Here is a 22,971-nt window from a genome sequence, read left to right as displayed (position 1 = left end):
TGCAGTATTGCTACAAGTTAGTTAGTTTAATATGTTTATTATGCACCCCATACCCATCCTGTGGGCGGTAGTCAAAAGATTACAGAGGTACATAATGGGTCCAGGGACTGGGCCTCAAAGTTTTGATAGCTGAGCAAGTTACAGAGGTAATGAATTCACAATTTACAAAGGTAATGAACTCACAATTTACAAAGGTAATGAACTCCAGGTAGGTCTAGTCACAATCATGACAAGTTACAAAGGTATTTACAGATTACAGAGGTACACAATGGGTCCAGGGACCGGCCCCAAAGTTTTGATGGCTGAACTAGGTACAAAGGTAATGAACTCACAAGTTACAAAGGTAATGAATACTGTAAGAATGGTTACTTACGTTTATACCTGGCTACAATCATGAACAAATTTTAGAGTAATGAGCAATTCACACTTCCACACCCGGTCACAACTGTAGTGAGTTGTTGGTGCAAATATTGATTGTTAAGTCACACACACACACACACACACATATATATACAAATTCATACACACACACACACACACACACACACACACACACACACACACACACACACACACACACACACACACACACACACACACACACACACACACACACACACACACACACACACACACACACACACACACACAAACTCATACACACACACGCACATACACTCATACACACACACACACACACACACAAACACACACACACACAAACACACACACACACACACATGCACACATGTGGTAATGCTTTATTTACAGCTAGCAAAGTCAGGGTATTTCTCCAGAATGGTCTGTAATATACCACTGTGGATAAAATACTTAGCCATTTCTTGAACACTTCTGAGTGAGTTGTTTCTAAATTCATTAATTTTATCGCACTCCAGTACATAATGACGCAGAGTGTGACAATAGTCCATCTGGCAAAGTTTACATTTCGTTTGGTCTACATCTGGTGGTGGTGATTTAACCTGCCAAAGATACTTGTAACCCAGCCGGAGCCGGGCAGTAGTGACATCCAAGAGTCTGCTTATTTTGTTGGATGCACCGTAGACATGTGGCTCCTCCTGCATGATAGAATGATGATAGATGGACTCACTGGTGTCAATCTCCCTGAGCCTTAAGTCCATAAAATTCAGTTGAAGTTCTTTTCGTATTATTGTTCTCAAACTACTACCTGACAAGCCAAGATTGTAATCTACTCCCTCTTTGAAAGCATACAGCTTAACCATAAAAAGTCTCACGGCCATTTGAGCAAGCTGGGTCCCTTTATCCTTGGGAAACTGGACTTTTCCTACCTGTACTCTGTTTTCCTGAACCTGAAACTGACTTACTACGTTCCTGATCAGGTTACTGAGAAGTAGACTTAAATCCCTGGTAACCAGGATTCTGGTGGTAATTAGGTTGAAAACTCTTGTGATTATGAGGCTGGAAAAAATTTGGCTTAAACCCTAGAAATTTCTTGCTTCTCCTGGTTGGTGGAGTAAAATTATTATTAACATATTCTGGATGATTTCTCCAAATTTTTGGTTGGCCGAAAACCTATCGCGCAACTCTAAGGCATGTTTAAAAATTACTGAAATCCTATTTTCCTCAAGATATGCCTTAAGGTCAGGACTGTTTAAAAGATCCTCTAGTAAATTTAACGTACTTACATCCTCATAATCACGTACTACACCTTTGGAGCGGCACCATTTGTTCAGCAGTGACATCGTTTCCTTTCGCTGTTCCAAAGCCTGAAAATTTAGTCCACTAAACTTTTACCTAAACCTCTCTGGCAATATCTGACAAACCAGTAACACAACATCTTTCACTTTCTCATACTCTGAAAACTCATGTTCATCTAGAGAAGTAACTGTTTGTAACCAGTTAACTGTATTCTTGTTAATGTGGCCCAGTTACTGTCTGGCCATTGCTGTCACCTGGCAGTTTTCTCAGATAATGAGAAAAAATTGTCTGGGTCTTTCTCCAAAAATCTGGGAAGAAACTTTATAGTTTTATTCAAATTAAACATTTCTACACAATTACCTGTTCCTCCTGGTAAACAAATTGTTGTCTTCAGCCCTAAGGATTTCTAATTCCTTTTCCTCCTGGATCTTTGTATGTTCAATCCTTCTCAAGTCTCTTCTCATTAACTAGGACAAATTTCAACTTTAAAATCTCTGTTTAAGTACTCTCAAAATTTGTAGTGGGAGGTTAGTTAGTTAGTTAAAGATTAGCCGGTATTCTCCCGGCCCGGGCCTTTTCCAAGTGGTGGCCCGGCCTTGGCTCCCTCTTTAGGGAGTGTCTGAGACCTAAGTCTCCCATGGGAGGAGGCACAAGCACTTCCTCATCTTTGGGACCAACTGTCCCCAGGCCTAGCCACAAGCTAGGCCTCTCTGGTCTGCCATCCCCGCCACAAGGGGGCTAATGGGAATGACAGTCTTATGAGCTAAAGGCTCGGACTCAGGCACCTACCCTACCCTAGAAGGGTTAGGCATGGTATCGATCCAGTGGGAGGTTTGATCCATGGTTTCCTCCAGCACCAGAAGCTCTACTTCAGTGGTTGTCACCTCGTCTATGTCCTACACACCTACCATCCACTACAAGAATAATGTCACATATGACAACTGACTTAACTGAGTCAAATACAGTGTTCTGGCTGAACAAATTTAACTTAAAAATAAGCTTTAATTTCAGTGCATAAATTACATATATAAATTGAGCAATTTGAAAAGTTTTTGGAAAAATAAAGGGAATTGTGTTATTCATTGCGACTCTTTGTAGCATCCATTGAAATACCATCTCTCACTCCCTGGGGGATCGTGCCCCCCCTGGGGGTTCGTGCATCCCCTGGGGGTTCGTGCATCCCCTGGGGGTTCGTGCATCCCCTGGGGGTTCGTGCCCCCCTGGGGGTTCGTGCACCCCCTGGGGGTTCGTGCATCCCCTGGGGGTTCGTGCACCCCCTGGGGGTTCGTGCACCCCCTGGGGGTTCGTGCATCCCCTGGGGATGGAAATAAATGGTATAAAATACCGACACAATGGAAATATAAACACTTCAGTAAAATGTAATCATTTATTGACAACGTTTCGCCCACACAGTGGGCTTTATCAAGTCACAAACAGATCTGACTTAATAATGTTTGTGACTTAGTAAAGTCCACTGTGTGGGCGAAACGTTGTCAATAAAGGATCACATTATACTGCTTAAGTGTTTACATCTCCACCCCCAGGGGTTGCACGCACCCCCAGTGGATGCACGCACCCCCAGGGGATGCACGCACCCCCAGGGGATGCACGCACCCCCAGGGGATGCACGCACCCCCAGGGGGTGCACGCACCCCCAGGGGATGCACGCACCTCCAGGGGATGCACGCACCCCCAGGTAGTGCACACACCCCCAGGGGGTGCACGCACCCCCAGGTTGGGAACTCCCGGGGTGCGTCTTATTATATTCCCAGGTAATTACTATTATTACATAACTCCCTAAAAATCATCAAATTTGTGCACACAAAACCAGGCACAAAAATTAATGGTCATTTATTACATCTGGAAAAAGTAATTTATTATTTACTGTTAGAGCAAAAGGTTCCTTTAATCTGTCCTGGGAAATAAACTCCAAGTGTTATAACTTAAAAAATACTTATTGACCTTCCAGGTTTCAAAATTGAATTATAACACAAAATTTGATAATTGTGGGGGATTTGGTTACTATCTTGTGGAAGTATATTGGAGCCGAGGTGATAAAAGCCATGTCTAGGGGTCTATACAAAATATTTAAAAACATAAACCAGTGAAAAGAAGGGGCGCCACTAGCACGATAAGAGACAACACAATAAGTGTCAGGGGTCCAAGACTGTTCAACTGACCCCCAGCATACATAAGGGGGATTACCAATTGACTCCTGGCTGTCTTCAAGAAGGCACTGGACAGGCACCTAAAGTCAGTACCTGACTAGCCAGGCTGTGGTTCGTATGTCGGTCTGCATGGGGCCAACAGTAACAGCCTAGTTGATCAGGCCCTGATCCACCATGAGGCCTGGCCACAGACTGGGCCGCGGGAGCGTTGACCCCCGAAACCCTCTCCAGATATACTCCAGCCTAGGTCCACAAAGATAACTTGACAAAAACACTAAACTTTAGGGTTGATTACCAGGAAGGACAGAAACTCACCTTTATAAATATAAACTATATTAATCAATGATATATACAGCACAAAACCTGCCTTCAATACATTTCACAAGCAATACACTGTTACACCTCTGCTAGTAAATTAAGGCTACGACATAAAGCAAGATAAACATGAGGCTAGGTACCAGAGGGGCCGTCATAACCCTACTCTCCAGTAGGCTCCTAGCCTCTTGTTAGTGATCTATTAATTCAAAATCTTACCAGAACGCACTGACCCCCACTCGGACAACAGAGTCAGGCCCATGCCAGGGCCCATGTGAGCACAAATATAACCCAAAACCAGCCTATGGCCTGAAAATTACAACAAAATAATCCTATGTAGTTAACCCCATGCCAGCTTCATCACACCAACAACCTCTCTCCTGCAAAGCTTCGCCAGCAATTGCTAGACTAGTGATGCTACACAGCTCACCAAGTGTTCATGTCTATTATGTCTCACTGGCTGCTCAATATGCCTCCACTTAAGCACTAACACTATATTTATGGATCTTCACTACACTACAAACATTCCAAATAACAAATTTATTACAACATTGCAATATCCGGCATGAAACTCGACCCCCTGCGACCACAACTGAATGAGTACACACACAGGACAAGCTGTGGGACGTCTAGAAAGGAATGAGCTTATACCTGGAGAGGGTTTTGAGGGTCAACGCCCCCGCGGATCGGTCTGAGACCAGGTCTCTTGGTGGATCAGGGTCTGATCAACCAGGTTGTTACTGCTAGCCGTGCGCAAACTGACGTACGAACCACAGTCCGGCTGGTCAGGTACTGACTTTAGGTGCCTCTCCAGTGCCTTCTGGAAGATAGGCAGGGGTCTATTGGTAATCCTCTCTTATGTGTGCTGGGAGGCAGTTGAAAAGTGTTGGGCCCCTGACACTTATTGTGTTGTCTCTCAGTGTACTCGTGGCTTCCCTATTTTTCATTGGGGAAATGTTGCATCTCGTGCCGAATCTTTTGTTTTCATAGGGAGTGATTTTCGTGTGCAAATTTGGGTACTAATCCCTCTAGGATTTTCCAAGTCTATATTATCATGTATCTCTCTCGCCTGCGTTCCAGGGAATACAAATCAAGGGCCTTCAACAGTTCCCAGTACTTCAGGTGCCTTATCGTACTTGTGTGTGTCGTGGAAGTTCCTTGTGCACTTTCCAGGTCAGCAATTTCACCTGCATTGAAGCGGGCCGTTAGTGTACAGCAGTATTCCAGCCTAGAGAGCACAAGCAATTTGAAGAGAATCATCATGGGCTTGGCGTCCCTAGTTTTGAAGGTTCTCATTATCCATCCTATCATTTTCCTAGCAGATGCGGTAGATACATTATTGTTGTCTTTGAAGGCGAGATCCTCTGACATTGTCACTCTGATTGTACACGATAATGAGCACGGTTTCAGGAAAGGGAAATCCTGTCACAAACCTAGTGAAATTTTACAAGGTGCCAGAAGTAAGACAGGAGAGAGAGAGAGAGAGAGAGAGAGAGAGAGAGAGAGAGAGATAGAGAGATAGAGAGATAGAGAGAGAGGAGGGGGGGAAAGACTGCATTTTCTTGGACTGTAAGAAGACTTTCGACACAGGCCCACAGAAGAGCAAAACCCAGAGAAGCAGGCAGGAATAACAGGGAATACCTGTCAGGAAGGAAACAAGTGATGGTACGTGACGAGGTGTCAGAGTGGGCGCCTGTGACGAGCGGGGTTCCTCAACGGTCAGTCCTAGGACTGGTGCTGTTTCTGGTAAATATGAATGACATGACAGAAGAGACAGATTCAAATTTGTGCCTGTTAGCAGATAATGCGAAGTTAAGGCGAAGAATTCAAGTGAACGAGGACCAGGGGGACCTACAAAGAAATCTGGACAGGCTGCAAGCCTACTCCAATATTTGGCTCATGAAGTTAAACTCCACCGAAGATATTCTTAAACAATATTAAACAGTTCTCACCAAATTAATAAAGAAAGCCAAACAACTGTACTACTCCAGCAGATTCACTGACACAAGAGGAGATATAAAAAAGACCTAGAAAACACTTTCCCAGATTCTGGGTACCCACAAACTGAAAAAAACAAGAATATTGTTCTAACTAAACCTCATGAAACACCACTGCATCCCACTGATACAGCTAACAAGATAAACGACTTCTTCTAAAACATAGGATCTAATCTCGCCACTAAAATTCCACGTACCAATGCCCGTGCTGGGGACTACCTAGATGGGAATTTCCCAAATTCCTTCTATCTTGTACCAACTGAGCCCACAGAAGTCACTGCGATCATAAAGTCACTTAAAAATAACTCGGGGAATCTGTCTCACGTCCCACCATTATTGTACAAGCGAGTGGCCCATGTCCTTTCGCATGCTATTACATTACTTTTTAACAAGTCACTAGAAACTAGCACTTTCCCGACACTACTCAAGACAGCAAGGGTTACATCAATACATAAAGGTGGTGACCCTACAGGCGTAAACATCTATAGGTCAATATCAAACTTACTATTGCTAACCAAAATCTTCGAGAAACTCGTGCACAGGAGACTATATTCATTTACACCGTCACAAAACATACTCAACCCCTGCCAATTTGGATTCAGGAAAAATAAAAGCACTAATGGTGCAATTATAAAAATGCTAGACCTGCTTTACACAGCATTGGAAAATGAAGAATATCCACTAGGAATTTTTATTGACCTAAGAAAAGCGTTTGACACAGTAGACCACGGCATCCTACTCCACAAACTTGACCACTATGGTATAAGAGGCCATGCGCTTGCATATTTTAAATCCTACCTATCTAATAGGTATCAGTATGTCACCATCAAAGACACAACCTCATCAATATGGCCACTTGATACTGGAGTTCCACAGGGAAGTGTCCTTGGACCCCTGCTCTTCCTCATTTACATCAATGATGTGCAAGAAAGGTATAAAATACCGACAATATGAAAGTTAAGACACATGTGCAACATCTGGATATCTTTATTGTAGACGTTTCGCCATCCAGTGGCTTTATCAATACAGATTCTAGGACATAATAGGAAGACAGTAGAACTACTCCACCACGATGCTGTGAACACTAACTCCAAGGCCGAGGGACTGATTACCTCATCTTTTGTATATAGTTCTACTGTCTTCCTATTATGTCCTAGAATCTGTATTGATAAAGCCACTGGATGGCGAAACGTCTACAATAAAGATATCCAGATGTTGCACATGTGTCTTAAATTTACATCAATGATCTTCCAAACACATCCCAACACCTGAAACCCATTCTCTTTGCTGACGACACGACTTACGTCATCTCCCACCCTAATCTTGCCACCCTCAACACCATTGTTAACGAGGAGCTGCTCAAAATATCGACTTGGATGACAGCCAATAAACTTACACTTAACACTGAAAAAACCTACTATATTATGTTTGGTAGCAGAGTAGGTGTTGCGCAACTTAACATTAAGATCGACAACACTCTAATTTCCAGACATAATGAGGGCAAATTCCTTGGCCTATACCTCGGCAACAACCTAAATTTCAGCACCCATATCCAACACATAACAAAAAAAGTATCCAAAACGGTGGGGATCCTCTCCAAGATACGATACTACGTGCCGCAAACTGCCCTTCTCACACTATACCATTCACTTATATATCCATACCTCACCTGTGCTATCTGTGCTTGGGGATCAACTGCAGCAACACACCTAAAGCCAATAATAACACAACAAAAAGCCGCAGTAAGAATAATCACTAAATCCCATCCCTGGCAACACCCCCCACCCACTCTTCATAGATCTAAACTTACTCCCTGTTCAGAACATCCACACTTATTACTGTGCAATCTATATCTACAGGACCTTAAATTCCAGTATTAACCTTGACCTAAAACGTTTTCTTGATAGTTGTGACAAGATCCACAGGCATAACACCAGACACAAACATCTCTATGACATTCCCCGTGTTCGACTAAACCTTTACAAAAATTCAATGTATTTCAAAGGACCTAAAATCTGGAACACCCTACCTGAAAACTCTAGAACTGCAGACACATTCATCACTTTCAAAACTACAGTTAGAAAACATCTTATCTCCCTGATCCACCCCGACAACTAACTACATGATAATCACCTGGTGGTTCACAATTACACTCACCCACTAACTATAAACCCAGAAATACAAATCTTAATCTTAAAATAATAAATCCTAACTAGTCATAAGTTTGCCTATGATACTCCGATATAGACACTTTGTATTATGCTAAAACAAAAGCATTCACATTGCTAAACTCACAAATTATGATATAGTCACTTAGCCTTAATACCATAATCTGTAAGGATTTAATGTTAAGAATTAATCTAAGTCTTCCCGAAATGCCTAGCCATGCTAGGTGTCCTAGTGGCCCCCTCTGTAATCAGTATTTTATAACATGTAAACCACACAATACCCAAAACCTGTAAACCCCACATTGTAACCCTTATAGAGAATAAACTTGAATTGAATTGCATTGAATTGAAATGAAAAAGTGCAAAGTTATGATGATTAGGGGAAGGTCAAGGAAAACCGCAGACGGAATACACACTTGATGGCAAAGGCTGCCAGCCTCACTCAAGGAAAAAGATCTTGGGGTGAGTATAATACCGAGCACATCTGAGGCGCATGTCAACCAAATAACTGCTGCAGCATGTGGTCGCCTGGCAAACCTAAGAATAGCATTTCGACAACTGACAAAAGTCATTCAAGATACAGTATACTGTCAATGTCAGAACCATGTTCGAGTATGCAGAACCAGTACAGAACCCACACCAGGTCAAGCTCGTCAAGAAATTAGAGAAAGTACAAAGGTTTGCAACAAGACTAGTCCCCGGAGTAAGGGAGGAGAGATTAAGGGAACTCAACCTGACCGCGTTGGTGGACGGGAGGGATTGGGGGTAGATATGATAACGACATATTAAATATTGAGAGGGATTGACCAGAATGTTTCAGAGACGTGAAACAACAAGATGACACAACTATAAGTTGAAGACTCACATGACTCACAGGGATGTTAGGAAGTATTTCTTCAGCCGCTGCTCTACCATAACTGTTCTACCATAGTTACTCTACCATAGCTGCTTTACCATGACTGTCTTACCATAGCTGCTCTACCATAGCTGTTCTACCATAGTTACTCTACCATTGCTGCTTTACCATAACTGTCTTACCATAGCTGCTCTACCATAGCTGTTCTACCATAGTTACTCTACCATTGCTGCTTTACCATAACTGTCTTACCATAGCTGCTCTACCATAGCTGTTCTACCATAGTTACTCTACCATAGCTGCTTTACCATAACTGTCTTACCATAGCTGCTCTACCATAGCTGTTCTACCATAGTTACTCTACCATTGCTGCTTTACCATAACCGTCCTACCATAGCTGCTCTACCATAGCTGTTCTACCAAAGTTACTCTACCATAGCTGCTTTACCATAACTGTCCTACCATAGCTCATCTACTATAGTTGTTCTATCATAGCTATTCTAACACAGCTGATCTACCATAACTGTTCTACCATAGCTGATTTATCATGGCTGTTCTAGCATAGCTGATCTACAATAGTTGTTCTACCATAGGTGTTCTACAATAGTTGTTCTACCATAGATGCTCTACCATAACTGTTCTACCATAACTGCTCTACCATACCTGTTCTACCATAGCTGTTCTACCAGTTGCTCTACCATAACTGCTCTACCACAGCTGTTCTACCACAGCTGTTCTACCACAGCTGTTCTACCACAGCTGTTCTACCACAGCTGTTCTACCACAGCTGTTCTACCACAGCTGTTCTACCACAGCTGTTCTACCACAGCTGTTCTACCACAGCTGTTCTACCACAGCTGTTCTACCACAGCTGTTCTACCACAGCTGTTCTACCATAGCTGCTCTACCATAGCTGTTCAATCATAACTGCTCTACCATAGTTGTTCTACCATAGCTGATCTACCATAGCTGATCTACCATAGCTACTCTACCATAGCTGATCTACCATAGCTACTCTACCATAGCTGATCTACCATAGCTACTCTACCATAGCTGTTCTACCATAGCTGTTCTACCATAACTGCTCTACCATAGCTGATCTACCATAGCTGATCTACCATAGCTGATCTACCATAGCTGCTCTACCATAGCTGTTCAATCATAACTGCTCTACCATAGTTGTTCTACCATAGCTGATCTACCATAGCTACTCTACCATAGCTGATCTACCATAGCTACTCTACCATAGCTGTTATACTATAGCTGTTCTACCATAACTGCTCTACCATAGCTGCTCTACCACAGCTGTCCTACAATAGCTGTTCTATCATGGTTGCTCTACCATAGCTGTTCTGCCATAGCTGTTATACCATAGCTTTTCTAACATAGCTGTTCCACCATAGCCGCTATACCATAGCTGTTCCACGATAGCTGTTCTACCATAGCTGTTCTTCCATAGCTGTTCTACCATAGTTCTTCCATAGCTGCTCTACCATAACTGATCCACCATACCTGTTCTACCATAGCTGTTCTACCATAGCTGACCTACTACAGCTACTCTACCATAGCTTTTCCACCATAGCTGTTCTACCATACCTGCTATACAATAGTTGTTCTACCATAACTGATCTACCATACCTGTTCTACCATATCTGCTCTACCAGAGCTGCTCTACCATAGTTGCTCTACAGTAGCTGTTCTACCATAGCTGTTCTACCATAGCTGTTCTACCATAGCTGTTCTACCATAGCTGTTCTACCATAGCTGTTCTACCATAGCTGTTCTACCATAGCTGTTCTACCATAGCTATTCTTGGTGTCACAGTTCATATTGTAGTGTTCATCATGTTGTCACACCTGACACATCATGTTGTCACATCTGACACATCATGTTGTCACACCTGACACATCATGTTGTCACACCTGACACATCATGTTGTCACACCTGACACATCATGTTGTCACACCTGACACATCATGTTGTCACACCTGACACATCATGTTGTCACACCTGACACATCATGTTGTCACACCTGACACATCATGTTGTCACACCTGACACATCATGTTGTCACACCTGACACATCATGTTGTCACACCTGACACATCATGTTGTCACACCTGACACATCATGTTGTCACACCTGACACATCATGTTGTCACACCTGACACATCATGTTGTCACACCTGACACATCATGTTGTCACACCTGACACATCATGTTGTCACACCTGACACATCATGTTGTCACACCTGACACATCATGTTGTCACACCTGACACATCATGTTGTCACACCTGACACATCATGTTGTCACACCTGACACATCATGTTGTCACACCTGACACATCATGTTAGCACATCTGACACATCATGTTGTCACATTTGACACATGTTGTCACATCTGACACATCATGTTTTCACATCTGACACGTCATGTTGTCACATCTGGCACATCATGTTGTCACATCTGACACATCATGTTGTCACATCTGACACATCATGTTGTCACATCTGACACATCATGTTGTCACATCTGACACATCATGTTGTCACATCTGACACATCATGTTGGCACATCTGACACATCATGTTGTCACATCTGGCACATCATGTTGTCACATCTGACACATCATGTTGTCACATCTGACACATCATGTTGTCACATCTGACACATCATGTACCTGGAGTTTACCTGGAGAGAGTTTCGGGGGTCAACGCCCCCGCGGCCCGGTCTGTGACCAGGCCTCCTGGTGGATCAGCGCCTGATCAACCAGGCTGTTGCTGCTGGCTGCACGCAAACCAACGTACGAGCCACAGCCCGGCTGATCAGGAACTGACTTTAGGTGCTTGTCCAGTGCCAGCTTGAAGACTGCCAGGGGTCTGTTGGTAATCCCCCTTATGTGTGCTGGGAGGCAGTTGAACAGTCTCGGGCCCCTGACACTTATTGTATGGTCTCTTAACGTGCTAGTGACACCCCTGCTTTTCATTGGGGGGATGTTGCATCGTCTGCCAAGTCTTTTGCTTTCGTAGTGAGTGATTTTCGTGTGCAAGTTCGGTACTAGTCCCTCTAGGATTTTCCAGGTGTATATAATCATGTATCTCTCCCTCCTGCGTTCCAGGGAATACAGGTTTAGAAACCTCAAGCGCTCCCAGTAATTGAGGTGTTTTATCTCCGTTATGCGCGCCGTGAAAGTTCTCTGTACATTTTCTAGGTCGGCAATTTCACCTGCCTTGAAAGGTGCTGTTAGAGTGCAGCAATATTCCAGCCTAGATAGAACAAGTGACCTGAAGAGTGTCATCATGGGCTTGGCCTCCCTAGTTTTGAAGGTTCTCATTATCCATCCTGTCATTTTTCTAGCAGATGCGATTGATACAATGTTATGGTCCTTGAAGGTGAGATCCTCCGACATAATCACTCCCAGGTCTTTGACGTTGGTGTCTCGCTCTATTTCGTGGCCAGAATTTGTTTTGTACTCTGATGAAGATTTAATTTCCTCATGTTTACCATATCTGAGTAATTGAAATTTCTCATCGTTGAACTTCATATTGTTTTCTGCAGCCCACTGAAAGATTTGGTTGATGTCCGCCTGGAGCCTTGCAGTGTCTGCAATAGAAGACACTGTCATGCAGATTCGGGTGTCATCTGCAAAGGAAGACACGGTGCTGTGGCTGACATCCTTGTCTATGTCGGATATGAGGATGAGGAACAAGATGGGAGCTAGTACTGTGCCTTGTGGAACAGAGCTTTTCACCGTAGCTGCCTCGGACTTTACTCTGTTGACGACTACTCTGTGTTCTGTTAGTGAGGAAATTATAGATCCATCGACCGACTTTTCCTGTTATTCCTTTAGCGCGCATTTTGTGCGCTATTACGCCATGGTCACACTTGTCGAAGGCTTTTGCAAAGTCTGTATATATTACATCTGCATTCTTTTTGTCTTCTAGTGCATTTAGGACCTTGTCGTAGTGATCCAGTAGTTGAGACAGACAGGAGCGACCTGTTCTAAACCCATGTTGCCCTGGGTTGTGTAACTGATGGGTTTCTAGATGGGTGGTGATCTTGCTTCTTAGGACCCTTTCAAAGATTTTTATATGGGATGTTAGTGCTATTGGTCTGTAGTTCTTTGCTGTTGCTTTACTGCCCCCTTTGTGGAGTGGGGCTATGTCTGTTGTTTTTAGTAACTGTGGGACGACCCCCGTGTCCATGCTCCCTCTCCATAGGATGGAAAAGGCTCGTGATAGGGGCTTCTTGCAGTTCTTGATGAACACAGAGTTCCATGAGTCTGGCCCTGGGGCAGAGTGCATGGGCATGTCATTTATCGCCTGTTCGAAGTCATTTGGCGTCAGGATAACATCGGATAGGCTTGTGTTAATCAAATTTTGTGGCTCTCTCATAAAAAATTCATTTTGATCTTCGACTCTCAGTCTGGTTAGCGGCTTGCTAAAAACTGAGTCATATTGGGACTTGAGTAGCTCACTCATTTCCTTGCTGTCATCTGTGTAGGACCCATCTTGTTTAAGTAGGGGCCCAATACTGGGCGTTGTTCTCGATTTTGATTTGGCATAGGAGAAGAAATACTTTGGGTTTCTTTCGATTTCATTTATAGCTTTTAGTTCTTCCCGCGATTCCTGACTCCTAAAGGATTCTTTTAGCTTAAGTTCGATGCTTGCTATTTCTCTGACCAGTGTCTCCCTGCGCATTTCAGATATATTGACCTCTTTTAGCCGCTCTGTTATTCTTTTCCGTCGCCTGTAAAGGGAGCGCCTGTCTCTTTCTATTTTACATCTACTCCTCCTTTTTCTTAGAGGAATAAGCCTTGTGCATACATCGAGTGCCACCGAGTTAATCTGTTCTAGGCATAAGTTTGGGTCTGTGTTGCTTAGTATATCTTCCCAGCTTATATCGGTTAGGACTTGGTTTACTTGGTCCCACTTTGTTTTTGTTATTGAAGTTGAATTTAGTGAATGCTCCCTCGTGACTAGTCTCATTTTGTCGGTCTGGGGCTCCTCGCATACATGTCTGAACCTCAATTATGTTGTGATCTGAGTATATTGTTTTTGATATGGTGACATTTCTTATCAGATCATCATTGTTAGTGAATATGAGGTCTAGTGTATTCTCCAGTCTAGTAGGCTCTATTATTTGCTGGTTTAAATTGAATTTTGTGCAGAGATTTAAAAGCTCGTGTGAGTGTGAGTTTTCATCAGAGCTGCCTCCTGGTGTTATTACTGCAACAATATTATTTGCTATATTCCTCCATTTTAGGTGCCTTAAGTTGAAATCCCCCAGGAGCAAGATGTTGGGTGCAGGAGCTGGAAGATTTTCCAGACAGTGGTCAATTTTTAACAGCTGTTCCTGGAATTGCTGGGATGTTGCATCCGGAGGCTTGTAGACTACCACAATGACTAGGTTTTGGTTCTCGACCTTTACTGCTAAAACTTCCACTACGTCATTTGAGGCATTAAGCAGTTCTGTGCAAACAAGTGACTCTGCAATGTACAGGCCAACCCCCCCCTTTTGCCTGTTCACTCTGTCACATCTGTATAGGTTGTAACCTGGGATCCATATTTCATTGTCCAAGTGATCCTTTATGTGGGTCTCAGTGAAAGCCGCGAACATTGCCTTTGCCTCTGCAAGCAGTCCACGGATGAAAGGTATTTTGTTGTTTGTTGCTGGCTTTAGACCCTGTATATTTGCAAAGAAGAATGTTATCGGACTGGTGGTATTGTTGGTACTGGGGGGGGATTTTTTTTCCGGCATTAGTATCTGTATCTGTTGGTTTGGAGTGGAGGCCATCGACTGTGGTTCCACTCCAGGAATGACTGGATTTGGTGTACGATTTCTGCCATTTCCTGCCAGTTTTTTTTCCTTCCTGGCACTAAAAAACCTCTCCCTCTTGAGTGGCTGTGGCTACCCAGGTTTTCCCATGGCCTGGATGTTTTGTATCTTTTTGTCCCCTTTAGATGGTATGCCTGGCAATTTAAGTTATAGCACAGTCTTTCCTGTACTGAAGAGGTACACATTTCAGGGTGAAAAAGCTTACAGGAAGGGAGTTTGCATTTTCCTGTTGTCATATGGGCATGGCATTTTCTAGGGTGGTCATAGTTGCACGTCCCATCTGTTTTTCCAGATTTCCCATGCCAGCAGATACCAAGTGCATAGTATGTGCACAGGCTTGGTTTCCGCTTGCCTTGGGTTTCTGTGACTGTATTCCCTGTTGGTGCATGTTTCCCTGTCTTACTTCTATCCTCCCTAGCACCAACAATGGAGCTCCCACCAGTTGTTTTTGGTAATTTATCCTCACTATTGCTATTGGAGTCCTCTTGTTTGCTATTTCCTGCGGTATTTCTAGTTTGCAATATTGGTTTTATCTTATCTTTGACTACACTTGTTTCCCTACTATGGCGCCTGTCCCCTATGAGGTCATTTATATGTATTCCTTCCTGCGTATAATTCCCGACTACCTGGACAAAATCTCCAGCTTCACCATTACTGTCTCCCAGGACAGTATCTCCAGCTTCACCATTTCTGTCTCCCAGGACAGCACCTCCAGCTTCACCATTACTGTCTCCCAGGACAGCACCTCCAGCTTTACTATTACTGTCTCCCAGGACATCACCTCCAGCCTTACAGTTTGTGACTACATGTCCAGTATCAAGGGCAGTACCATTCAGCCCAGACTTTTTATGTTCCCATCTGTTGTAGAAAGCTTCCAGGTTTTCTATGAAAGCAGCTTTGATGTTGTCCTCTTTTAATACCCTTGTGATTTTAGTCCACAGATTTTCCTCATTTGGGCATACCCAGAAACACTTCTCTGTTTTAATACTGCTTGTAGCTAGTTCTGGGATATCTGCACAAGGGGCGTGACACCAATTTCCACAAAAATGACAATTTATCCATGTGGAAGCCCGTTTGTTTGACTGACCACAGACTACACACAGCTTCATAATGATTTGAATGGTTGATTTACTGCAATTCTACTAGCAACCTCTTGAATATTATATTAATAACCTTAAATGAAGCTCTAGCTATTTGTATTTCTGTTTCTAACTCTTTTTGTATATTGGACAGCTTACCGTCACGTTCCTGATTTTTAATGTTTGTGTTTATAAGGGCGCCTACAACCCCATCCGTTTACAGTCTGCTTTATTGTCCAACGAAACTGTTTGAAACCAGTCCCGGGTTCGGACCAGTCAAGGGTTCGGACCAGTCAAGGGTCCGGACCAGTCGATCTGCTCTGATCAGTGGGTCACTTATTTAAAACATACTGGTCGGTGATTTGAGCTAACACATGAAGGATCTACTGGAAATTATCTACCCGAGTAATATGTGATTTGACTGATACAAAAGTATAACTTGCGTGTTGAAGAGCCGGTGATATCTGGCAGCTCCTACAATGACGAACGGTCACCTCCTTGTTTATCAATCGCTGTATCTGGCTTTTCTATTTTTTTTTCCGTCTCCACCGCAATAAATGCTATATTATCACTATAGTTGACTGGTGCAAATTTTGGAGGAAGGACGCTTTTTCTGTAGTAATAATTGCTTCTCGTTGTGTATATTGCGACCGCTGGTAACTACAGGTTATATGAAATTCACAGTAACGTCTCGTATCTGACACATCTGACACATCATGTTGTCACATCTGACACATCATGTTGTCACATCTGACACATCATGTTGGCACATCTGACACATCATGTTGTCACATCTGGCACATCATGTTGTCACATCTGACACACCATGTTGTCACATCTGACACATCACGTTGTCACATCTGACACATCACGTTGTCACATCTGACACATCATGTTGTCACATCTGACACATCATGTTGGCACATCTGACACATCATGTTGTCACATCTGGCACATCATGTTGTCACATCTGACACATCATGTTGTCACATCTGACACATCATGTTGTCACATCTGACACATCATGTTGTCACATCTGACACATCATGTTGGCACATCTGGCACATCATGTTGTCACATCTGACACATCATGTTGTCACATCTGACACATCATGTTGTCACATCTGGCACATCATGTTGTCACATCTGACACATCATGTTGTCACATCTGACACATCATGTTGTCACATCTGACACATCATGTTGTCACATCTGACACATGTTGTCACATCTGACACATCATGTCACATCTGACACATCATGTCACATCTGACACATCATGTTGTCACATCTGACACATCATGTTGGCACATCTGACACATCATGTTGTCACATCTGACTCATCATGTTGGCACATCTGACACATCATGTTGTCACACCTGACACATCATGTTGTCACATCTGATACATCATGTTGTCACACCTGACACATCGTGTTGTCACATCTGACACATTATGTTGTCACATCTGACACATCATGTTGTCACACCTGACACATCATGTTGTCACACCTGACACATCATGTTGGCACATCTGACACATCATGTTGTCACATCTGTCACATCATGTTGGCACATCTGACACATGTTGTCACACCTGACACATCATGTTGTCACACCTGACACATCATGTTGTCACATCTGGCACATCATGTTGTCACATCTGACACATCATGTTGTCACATCTGACACATCATGTTGTCACATCTGACACATCATGTTGGCACATCTGACACATCATGTTGTCACACCTGACACATCATGTTGGCACATCTGACACATCATGTTGTCACACCTGACACATCATGTTGTCACATCTGACACATCATGTTGTCACATCTGGCACATCATGTTGTCACATCTGACACATCATGTTGTCACATCTGACACATCATGTTGTCACATCTGACACATCATGTTGTCACATCTGACACATCATGTTGTCACATCTGACACATCATGTTGTCACATCTGACACATCATGTTGGCACATCTGACACATCATGTTGGCACATCTGACACATCATGTCACATCTGACACATCATGTTGGCACATCTGACACATCATGTTGGCACATCTGACACATCATGTTGTCACATCTGACACATCATGTTGGCACATCTGACACATCATGTTGTCACATCTGACACATCATGTTGTCACATCTGACACATCATGTTGTCACATCTGACACATCCTGTTGTCACATCTGACACATCATGTTGTCACATCTGACACATCATGTTGGCACATCTGACACATCATGTTGTCACATCTGACACATCATGTTGTCACACCTGACACATCATGTTGTCACACCTGACACATCATGTTGTCACATCTGACACACAATATTGTCACATCTGACACACAATATTGTCACATCTGACACATCATGTTGTCACATCTGACACACAATATTGTCACATCTGACACACAATATTGTCACATCTGACACACAATATTGTCACATCTGACACACAATATTGTCACATCTGACACACAATATTGTCGCATCTGACACACAATATTGTCACATCTGACACACAATATTGTCACATCTGACACACAATATTGTCGCATCTGACACACAATATTGTCGCATCTGACACATAAAGCTGACGGGGGAAAATTTCACGTAATGCATTGTTTAAATTTTTTACTGACACGCTGGGTTGTCTTAGTCAAAAGGTTCAGTAAATCAATGTTTTTATTATAGGTGGGAGGAGCGTCTGGTTGTTGATGTTGTGTTAGTGTCTCTTGTGTCGTACTTCCTGTTGACAGGTCAGAGTGTTGTTGCTCTGACCACCAGTGATGGAGTTCTGGTGCCACAGGAACAATATATGTGCACCATTTGAGTATCTTCATTGTGGAAACGTGTCGCCAATCAGTGGCTTCTTCAGTCCCGTACAGAGATAAACGTTCAGCAGTTTGAGGTAATCAGTCCCTCAACACTGAAGTCGATGTGCTCAGTCTCTCAATCTTGATGGAGTGAACACATCGCCGCCAGTGTGAGGGACTGATTACCTCGAACTCCTCCTCGTCTTCCACAGTTCTTCTCTGCACTGGACTGAAGAAGCCACTGCCTGGTAACATATTTCCTCAGTAAAGATTCCTAGATGTTGACCAAGTGACTTATTGTTCAACTTGTGGGTTCATAAACCACTACGTCAACAATCTCTGTGTCAGAGGACGTGTTAAGTTAGTCATCTCTGTGTCAGAGGACGTGTTAAGTTAGTCATCTCTGTGTCAGAGGACGTGTTAAGTTAGTCATCTCTGTGTCAGAGGACGTGTTAAGTTAGTCATCTGTGTCAGAGGACGTGTTAAGTTAGTCATCTCTGTGTCAGAGGACGTGTTAAGTTAGTCATCTCTGTATCAGAGGACGTGTTAAGTTAGTCATCTCTGTGTCAGAGGACGTGTTAAGTTAGTCATCTCTGTGTCAGAGGACGTGTTAAGTTAGTCATCTCTGTGTCAGAGGACGTGTTAAGTTAGTCATCTCTGTGTCAGAGGACGTGTTAAGTCAGTCATCTCTGGTCGTAAATTAAACAAATTACTCTTAGTTTTGGCTTTCGTCAAAGTTTCTATATAACGTCCGTAACGTTAAGATTTATGAAAAAAATCATATACTGTAGTATCAGTTTGCCTGTGAGTGTTGAGTCGCTATAAACCTGAATGTTAGACAATACCGACAACATGATGAAGTAGACATGTATGCGACACCTGGCTATCTTTGTAGAGTTTTGCCATAATGAAGTATACCTGGAGTATACCTGGAGTATACCTGGAGTATACCTGGAGTATACCTGGAGTATACCTGGAGTATACCTGGAGTATACCTGTAGTATACCTGGAGTATACCTGGAGAGGGTTTCGGGGGTCAACGACCCCAGGCTCGGTCTATCACCTGGCCTAATGGTGGATCAGGATCTGATCAACCAGGCTGTTACTGTTGGCCGCATGCAACCCGGCTGGTCAGGTACTTACTTTAGTTGCCTGTCCAGTGCCTTCTTGAAGACAGCCAAGGACCTAGTGGTAATCCCACTTATGTATGCTGGGTGGTAGTTGAACAGTCTTGGGCCACTGACACTCATTGTGTTGTCTCTTATCGTGCTAGTGACACCCCTGCTTTTCATTGGGGGAATGTTGCATCGTCTCCCGAATCTTTTGCTTTCATAGGGAGTGATTTTCGTGTGCGAGTTTGATACTAATCCCTCTAGAATTTTCCAAGTGTATATAATCATGTATCTTTAGGAACCTCAAGAGCTCCCAGTAATTGAGGTGTTTTATCTCCGTTATGCGCGCCGTGAAAGTTCTCTGTACATTTTCTAGGTCAGCAATTTCACCTGCCTTGAAAGGTGGTGTTAGTGTGCAGCAATATTCCAGCCTAGATAGAACAAGCGACCTGAAGAGTGTCATCATGGGCTTGGAATCCCTAGTTTTGAAGGTTCTCATTATCCATCCTGTCATTTTTCTAGCAGATGTGATTGATACAATGTGAGATCCTCTGACATTGTCACTCCCAGGTCTTTTATATTAGTTTCTCGCTCTACTGTGTAGTTGGCTTTATCAATACAAAGACATAAGGTGAAGAATGTAGAATTGTATAAAGCCGCTGGTTGTCGATATGTCTACAAATAAAGATACTCAGATGTTGTACCTATGTCTAATTCTTCATTCAGTCACTTTGAATAAGTGTTTTGTTAATGACAGATTTACTCACCAAAACACAAACTGTCTAAAATGTTGATCAAAAGTGAGTGAAGGTCGAGTGAGACAACAGTGATGACTCTCTCTTATGTCAACACTTCTTAATTACTCTCAACTGATCTTTTTCCTCCAAGGATCAATTTTCCCTCACCAACTAATAATGTTTATGGCTTCTGAATGTTCACTTACCCACATGTTACTGTACAACACCAGCTGATGCACACTGTACACTGAATACCAGCTTATTACTGTACAATCTTACCCTGCACAGGTCAGAGCAGACCTTCTCACTGGCCTGGAACATCATGACCACGCCCACCATGACCACGCCCACCATGACCACGCCCACCATGACCACGCCCATGCTCCAACTGACTATCCACTAGCCACGGGTAGAGAAGCCCTCGCAGCGTCCGCCAGAATCGTCGAGTTTTTCCATGGCTTCATCCTGGACGACCATCAGGTATTGAAATTTCTTCAGTTTATATATAAATATATATATATATATATATATATATATATATATATATATATATATATATATATATATATATATATATATATATATATATATATATATGTTTTGAAAATAAGAAAAAGTTTTGGAGTGAGATTATCAAGTTAAGGAAGCCTAGAGAACAAATGGATTTGTCAGTTAAAAATAGGAGAGGAGAGTTATTAAATGGAGAGTTAGAGGTATTGGGAAGATGGAGGGAATATTTTGAGGAATTGTTAAATGTTGATGAAGATAGGGAAGCTGTGATTTCGTGTATAGGGCAAGGAGGAATAATGTCTTGTAGGAGTGAGGAAGAGCCAGTTGTGAGTGTGGGGGAAGTTCGTGAGGCAGTAGGTAAAATGAAAGGGGGTAAGGCAGCCGGGATTGATGGGATAAAGACAGAAATGTTAAAAGCAGGTGGGGATATAGTTTTGGAGTGGTTGGTGCAATTATTTAATAAATGTATGGAAGAGGGTAAGGTACCTAGGGATTGGCAGAGAGCATGCATAGTTCCTTTGTATAAAGGCAAAGGGGATAAAAGAGAGTGCAAAAATTATAGGGGGATAAGTCTGCTGAGTATACCTGGTAAAGTGTATGGTAGAGTTATTATTGAAAGAATTAAGAGTAAGACGGAGAATAGGAAAGCAGATGAACAAGGAGGCTTTAGGAAAGGTAGGGGGTGTGTGGACCAGGTGTTTACAGTGAAACATATAAGTGAACAGTATTTAGATAAGGCTAAAGAGGTCTTTGTGGCATTTATGGATTTGGAAAAGGCGTATGACAGGGTGGATAGGGGGGCAATGTGGCAGATGTTGCAGGTGTATGGTGTAGGAGGGAGGTTACTGAAAGCAGTGAAGAGTTTTTACGAGGATAGTGAGGCTCAAGTTAGAGTATGTAGGAAAGAGGGAAATTATTTCCCAGTAAAAGTAGGCCTCAGACAAGGATGTGTGATGTCACCGTGGTTGTTTAATATATTTATAGATGGGGTTGTAAGAGATGTAAATGCGAGGGTCTTGGCAAGAGGCGTGGAGTTAAACGATAAAGAATCACACACAAAGTGGGAGTTGTCACAGCTGCTCTTTGCTGATGACACTGTGCTCTTGGGAGATTCTGAAGAGAAGTTGCAGAGATTGGTGGATGAATTTGGTAGGGTGTGCAAAACAAGAAAATTAAAGGTGAATACAGGAAAGAGTAAGGTTATGAGGATAACAAAAAGATTAGGTGATGAAAGATTGGATATCAGATTGGAGGGAGAGAGTATGGAGGAGGTGAATGTATTCAGATATTTGGGAGTGGATGTGTCAGCGGATGGGTCTATGAAAGATGAGGTGAATCATAGAATTGATTAGGGGAAAAGGGTGAATGGTGCCCTTAGGAGTCTGTGGAGACAAAGAACTTTGTCCTTGGAGGCAAAGAGGGGAATGTATGAGAGTATAGTTTTACCAACGCTCTTATATGGGTGTGAAGCATGGGTGATGAATGTTGCAGCGAGGAGAAGGCTGGAGGCAGTGGAGATGTCATGTCTGAGTGCAATGTGTGGTGTGAATATAATGCAGAGAATTCGTAGTTTGGAAGTTAGGAGGAGGTGCGGGATTACCAAAACTGTTGTCCAGAGGGCTGAGGAAGGGTTGTTGAGGTGGTTCGGACATGTAGAGAGAATGGAGCGA

At 43.0% G+C, this 22,971-nt stretch overlaps 1 protein-coding gene across 2 annotated transcripts in view; it reads left to right on the top strand.

Annotated features, from left to right (window-relative positions):
* The window catches only part of LOC138853373 (probable basic-leucine zipper transcription factor Q), a 91,289-nt gene that overhangs the window by 3,358 nt on the left and 64,960 nt on the right, over nucleotides 1-22,971 (top strand). For both annotated transcript variants that reach the window (XM_070089630.1, XM_070089629.1), the window contains exon 2: nucleotides 21,080-21,271. In XM_070089630.1, the coding sequence (XP_069945731.1) occupies nucleotides 21,080-21,271 (192 nt within the window). The remainder of the gene's footprint in view (nucleotides 1-21,079; nucleotides 21,272-22,971) is intronic.

This window comes from Cherax quadricarinatus, chromosome 29 (assembly GCF_038502225.1).
Source record: "Cherax quadricarinatus isolate ZL_2023a chromosome 29, ASM3850222v1, whole genome shotgun sequence".
NCBI classification, from domain to species: Eukaryota; Metazoa; Arthropoda; class Malacostraca; order Decapoda; family Parastacidae; genus Cherax; species Cherax quadricarinatus.
The sequence above is the reverse complement of the archived record's forward strand: the minus strand, read 5'-3'. Positions and strand labels throughout refer to the sequence as shown.